This window comes from Bombus vosnesenskii, unplaced genomic scaffold (genome assembly GCF_011952255.1).
Source record: "Bombus vosnesenskii isolate JDL3184/JDL3185 unplaced genomic scaffold, Bvos_JDL3184-5_v1.1 scf7180000014540, whole genome shotgun sequence".
NCBI lineage: Eukaryota > Metazoa > Arthropoda > Insecta > Hymenoptera > Apidae > Bombus > Bombus vosnesenskii.
Genome location: NW_022883508.1, coordinates 625,893 through 632,476, shown reverse-complemented (window position 1 = coordinate 632,476; position 6,584 = coordinate 625,893). Strand labels below are relative to the sequence as shown.

Here is a 6,584-nt window from a genome sequence, read left to right as displayed (position 1 = left end):
TAAGAGCCCTGCTCTAGCGTACATGTCTATCGCATCTTCGTGCGACAAGTTGTTAACTATTTATTTCTCTACGTCAGTGTAACTAAGTGTTGGAAATATATACTTTATAATACTGTGAATCCCAGTGTTATTCAAATTCAATCACCCCTTATTATCTCAACGGAAATCAGGGGATCGATCAATTCGTGGTGTCGATTGTTATAATCGTAACGGGGATTTACGACCCCCGTTGACGTCTCTCCTCGCGATTACGTCTCCCCGCGATTGGTCGAAAATACATGGTCCTTCGAGCCGGATTTCGTGCCACCAAAAAGTGCACTGACCAGTGACTATACAGTGTCGCGTGAGATCCAAGTTCCAATCACTTAGTCAACTGATCAAGGGAACCGCCATCGGAGAGAAGCATCTCCGTCGCTCAGCATCTACACGAGCCCACGCCGCATCGTAACGATTATCAACCGAATCCCAGATCAACGTCCATTTGATCAAGGTAAGATCGTTCATATTATCAAAATCAAATATGGCCCAAGCTGAATCACTCAGCACGTTACGGCGGAGACGAGGCGTCCTAGCCCGTCGACTTGCAACCATAAGGCGCGAACTCGATGAATACGAAGCGTCTGGGAAGGGAAACAGAATCTTCCTAGCATCTTGCCGCAGCTCGTTCGATGAGCTTTGGAGGAGGATACTCGATGTTCAAGAAGAGTTAGGTGTGGTAGATGAGGGGGAAGGTGCGCGGGTAGATTCGTTATCGCAAGAGCATCGGGAGCTTGACATGCGGCTCCGAGAGCTCTTTGAGCAAATATCAGCAACAACCCCGTCGACTACAACAAGAGGTGAGACATGCCGGAAACCAGAGCCGACCACCGTTCCAGAGGTCCGCGTGCCCCAATTCGACGGTGCCCTCGAGAATTGGACCTATTTCTACGACACGTTCTCATCCATAGTGGACCGTAACGAAGGTTTGACGAATGTCCAAAAGTTCCAGCATCTACGCTCATCTATAACTGGACGGGCCGCACAGAGTATCCAGTCATTAGAACTCACAGAGGCCAACTATTCCATCGCGCTTGATACACTGAAGGACAAGTTCAATTGCCCCCTCCAAATCTGCATGCGCCATTGGAATTTGATGCGCAATTATCCGGAAATCAAAAGGGAAACTCCAGAGGCCCTAGAGGATTTGTTGGAAACCATTAGCGTAAATCTAAAGGCGCTCGAACATCTAAAGGAGCCCGTCACATCAAACATAGCGATGATTGAGTTGATCGCGTCGAAGTTGCCCTCGTCCAGCCTGCGTAAATGGCAACGCACACTGCCGCGCCAAAAGGTGCTATCCTATCAGCATCTGATAGACTTTCTCAAAACACGGGCGAACGGGACTCAATTCCTCTCTAAAGAGAAGGAATCAAAAGGGTCAACCCACAAACACCACAGTCAGCGAACAACCATACCGCATGGGCGAACCCTTGCTACAACCAGCAGAACGGTGGTGTGTCCGACCTGCAACGGACCTCACGAGATCAGACACTGCAAAATCTTCAAGGCCAAATCAGCGACCAAACGTTTTCAGATCGTGAAGAAGGCATCGTTGTGTATAAATTGCCTAGGCACAGGACATTCGCCGACACAGTGTACATCGGGTTCGTGTCGTATCTGCGGTCACCGACACCATACGTATCTACACCGCGAAAAAACTCAGGTAGATTCATGGTCGTCGAGCGGTCGATCTTCGAGCGGTCGATCGTCGAGCGGTCGATCGTCGAGCGGTCGATCGGCAAGCGGTTGGTCGCCGAGCAGTCGGTCGTCGGACAGTCGCTCATCGAGCGGTCGGTCGTCGGGCAGTCGCGCACCGAGCGGTCGGTCGTCGGACAGTCGTTCATCACACAAGCGAGCCTACACCGAACAATCACCATCGGGATCATCGAAGTCGCGGTCGTCCCACAAGTCGAGGCGAACATCCGACACTTCACGGAAGCATACATCTTCGGCTCCAAGAGGTACGAAAGAGCATGCCTCGTACGAGTCACGCTCAGCCCAGATCCAGAACACCACCCCAACCTCCTCGTCCAAGTCCCAACCGGGGCAAAACTGACTATCCGAGACTACGACTGCAAGGGCGATCGGACTAACAAACACATCTGCCCACACCCCTCTGTATCATGATCTGTTGGCCACAGCACAGATCAAGGTTTTGAACAAACAGGCACAACCAATCCGAGTCCGAGCCTTACTCGACACTGGGTCGAGCATGAACTTCATGACCGACAAGCTCGCGAATTCCCTCGGTATAAAGCAAAGGAGATGTGCGATCCAGATCGGAGCCCTCGACAATTTGAGCACCACGGCAAAACGATACACCACGGCCACAATCACGTCGACGGACGGCAAGTATAAGAAGACATTGAAATTTCTTGTTATCCCGGCCATATCGATCTTCGTACCAAGCGAGCCCATCGATCCCTTGAGTCTGGGATTACCCAGAAATATTCAACTAGCCGATCCACAATTCCATTGCCCAGCCCCGATCGATGTCTTACTTAGTACCGGATCAACATTTGCGTCGCTGTGCATCGGGCAGGTCAATCTGGCACAACCAGGCGAACCTGAACTACGTCTACAGAAAACACGCTTCGGCTGGGTAATCGGGGGGAGTCCCACGTCCCAAACCGCGCTAAATACGTTCCACGCAACCACAACGGCTCTGCAAGAGGACCTCGCACGGTTTTGGGAGATCGACGAGGGACCGGCCACTATTCATCTTTCGGAATCGGAACGACTATGTGAAGAACATTTCCGAAACCATGTCCGACGAACCAAGGAAGGCAGATACATCGTTGCATTACCATTCAACGAAAAGCTTTCCTCACTAGGGTCATCGAAGGCCACTGCAATGAGCAGGCTCGCCTCTCTTCATCGCCGATTCCAACGCGACAAACAATATGAAACCGCGTATAGTGCTGTGATTCAAGAATATTTAGACTTGGGTCACATGACGAAGATCAACACGGATCACGCCACCGACCACGGATATTATTTACCACATCATGGCGTGATCAAGGAATCGAGCGACACCACCAAGCTACGGGTTGTGTTCGACGGCTCAGCCTCAAGTACCACGGGAGTGTCTCTAAACGACGCCCTTCATGCGGGTCCGAAATTACAAGAAGACCTGAGAAACATCCTATTGAGATTCCGGTCATTTCAATATGTCCTTACCGGCGACATCGAGAAAATGTACCGTCAATTCATCCTACGTCCAGAAGATCGTCCTTATCAAAAGATTCTGTGGCGTGCCGACAACGGAGAGATCGAAACTTACCGACTCAACACCGTAACGTTCGGTCTATCCGCAGCCCCGTATCTGGCCATCCGATGTCTCAAACAGTTGGCAGAGGACGAAGGACCTCGATTTCCGAGAGCAGCGCAGATCCTACGGCGAGACTTCTATGTCGACGATGCGTTGACCGGAGCCGATACGAAGGACGAAGCCCTATCAGTCAGGAATGATCTCACGAAATTACTGAAGCTAGCCGGTCTAAATATCCGCAAATGGGCATCAAACGATCGGGATCTGCTGCGAGGGCTACCTGAGGACGACACCAACCAGAAATTACATCTCGGTGAGTCATCCACGTTAAAAACACTCGGCGTCTTGTGGGATTCAGCCGACGATGCCATACTATATTCGGTCAAGACGAACAGTGACACTTCCCGAATCACAAAGCGATCAATCAGCTCAGTCATCGCACAAATCTATGATCCACTAGGATTGCTCGCGCCGGTAATCGTTCGAGCAAAAATGATTTTGCAACAAGTCTGGACATTGAAGGTAGATTGGGACGAATCCCTTCCGACAGACGTACACACAGAATGGATCAAATACCACACCCAATTGCCGTTGTTAAATGCGGTAAGGTTCCCTCGGAAGACCATCCTAGAATCCGCAACGAAAATTGAGCTACACGGACGCTAGCGAAAGGGCATATGGGGCGTGCGTCTACGTGCGGACGACGGACCGAAAGAACAACATTTGGACTCGACTCCTCACGGCGCGGTCAAAGGTAGCGCCGCTCAAATCGCTCTCCATACCACGTCTCGAATTAAGCGGGGCACTTATTTTGACGTCCTTGATTTCGTCAATACAACAGGCCCTGACGATCAAGATATCGCGGATAGTATACTGGACTGACTCCACCATCGTACTCCATTGGATCAGGTCTTCGCCGCACACCTTGAAAACATTTGTGGCGAATCGAGTCGCTGAGATACAGACCAAGACCAATATCTCCGACTGGCGTCATGTGCCTACCGACGATAATCCAGCGGATCTCATCTCCCGAGGCCAGACGCCCAAGGAATTCCTATGTCCGTCCATTTGGAAAAACGGGCCAAGGTGGCTCCTGCAAAGCGAAAGCTATTGGCCGGTCTGGAGCCCGACACCGGTAGTCGACCTCCCGGAGCAAAAGAAGACGATCTGTCTGAGGACGAGTGTTAACGACAACACTCTCCTCCATCGCTACTCGTCTTGGCCAAGACTAATAAGAATCGTCGCCCGGTGTCTTCGATGGAGACATAAGCAACACCGAACTGCCCATCTCACCCCAGACGAACTGACCGCAGCGCACAACAGACTAATAAAAATATTACAATCCCATCATTTCGCGCCTGAAATTCGGATCCTCCAAAAAAATCGAAGCGAGGATGTTGGAGGGAAACTACAGCCATTAAACCCCTTCCTCGACGAAGATGGGCTACTCCGGGTAGGAGGGCGACTAACCAACTCCGCCATACCCTTCAGCCAAAAACACCCGATCATCCTACCGAAATCCCCGGTGACAGAGCTAATTATAGAGCAAGAGCACCGGAACAATCATCACACAGGGACATAAGCTACACTATACGCGATGAGACTGCGCTATTGGCCGATCGACGGCCGTAGCCAGGTATGGCGCACTCTCAGAAGGTGCGTCCGCTGCTGCAGAGCCAACCCTCCACCAGTGGAATACTTGATGGGTGATTTGCCAGAGGCGCGTATTACCGAATCGCGGCCGTTCACGAACGTCGGAATCGACTACTGCGGCCCATTCTACATCAAGGAGAGGAGGGACCGCAACCGACGTAAAATCAAGACGTACGCCGCCATATTCGTTTGTCTGGCGACAAAGGCGGTCCACATAGAGTTAGTCAGCGACCTAACCACCGACGCCTTCTTGGCCGCGCTACGCCGTTTCATCTCGCGGCGAGGACACTGCGCAACGATCCTCACCGACAACGGCACCAATTTCGTCGGGGCTAATCGGGAGCTGCAAGAACTCCGGACCCTACTGCAGTCCGACGACCACCAGGATAGGGTACAGAATTTTCTCACCGACCGACAAATACAATGGCGTTTTAATCCTCCGAACTCACCACATTTTGGCGGCTTATGGGAAGCCGCAGTTAAAGCGTTCAAACGCCATCTCATTCGCGTGGTCGGCACGGAGCTCCTGACCTTTGAGCACTTCAACACCCTTGTGATCGAAATTGAGGCCATTCTCAATTCACGCCCACTGACTCCCATCTCATCCGATCCGAAAGATCCCCCTGTCCTCACTCCCGGTCATTTCCTAATCGGTGACACACTAACCAGGTTACGGGAGCGTGATTTCAGGACAGTTCCATCAGGCCGGCTATCCAGTTGGCAGCGCATTCACCAGATTAAGCAGCACTTCTGGAGCCGATGGTATCGAGAATACCTAAATGAGTTAACCCGCCGCAGCAAATGGGACAAGGGCAAACATAACATTCATGAAGGCACCGTAGTAATCCTCAGGGAGGACAACGTGCCCTCTATGCAGTGGCCTTTGGGCCGCGTAATCAAGGTCCATCCAGGAGCCGACGGAATCATCCGGACCGCTACCGTGCAGACGGCAACAAGCATCCTGGACCGCGGCGTCAAAAGACTGGTCCCCTTACCCATCCACCCAGATCCAGACGAGGCCGAACGCCCACACGGAGCGAAGGAGGTCACCAACGACACACCTGACTCCACAGCCAGAATTTGATCGGTGCCCTCTCAACGGGGAGAGGATGTTACGCCGCCTAAAGCATCTGCACGCCAGCCCGCGCGACCGGACAACAACCGACCTGCGTAACGGCACTTCGACCCTCAATAAACCTAAGGACCCACCATAACTTTCACTTCCCTGCATTGTTTCGCCATATGTCTTCAATCCGATTGTCTTGAAGAATTGCTAAAGCTTAAAAATATGCTCGAAACACAGTCGGTTTTAGAGGTGTCCTTGGGTTTATTAGTCGCATTTAAAAACACGGAGAAAGCGGGTATGCACCCATTAGGAAAATCCGAATAGCCCTGTAATAAAACAAGCTAGGTTTTTCTCACGCACACAGTCATTTACGCGCCACAATGGTAGGAGACTCCCTACTCATCCCTTCGAGCAGTAGTGCAGGTCATGACCAATCGACACCACGGTTCGTTACCCTCACTTTTCCTAACGAAAGTGGGACCAACGAATCCGCGTTCTTTAGGCACAGGGGCACACCCACACCGAACTTTTCTTCCGTATTAAAACAAGAGCGAC

General features: G+C 51.7%; 2 protein-coding genes across 2 annotated transcripts; both read left to right on the top strand.

Moving 5' to 3' along the window:
- Positions 1-520: 520 nt before the first annotated feature.
- Positions 521-4,892, top strand: LOC117240072. The gene is made up of 3 exons (XM_033505929.1): positions 521-1,643; positions 2,181-3,913; positions 4,152-4,892. The coding sequence occupies exons 1-3, from the start codon at positions 521-523 to the stop codon at positions 4,890-4,892; spliced, it is 3,597 nt and encodes a 1,198-aa protein (XP_033361820.1).
- Positions 4,893-4,907: 15 nt separating this feature from the next.
- On the top strand, positions 4,908-6,047 carry LOC117240071. Its single transcript, XM_033505928.1, has one exon. It carries the CDS (start codon positions 4,908-4,910, stop codon positions 6,045-6,047), a length of 1,140 nt encoding a protein of 379 aa, XP_033361819.1.
- Positions 6,048-6,584: the final 537 nt, after the last annotated feature.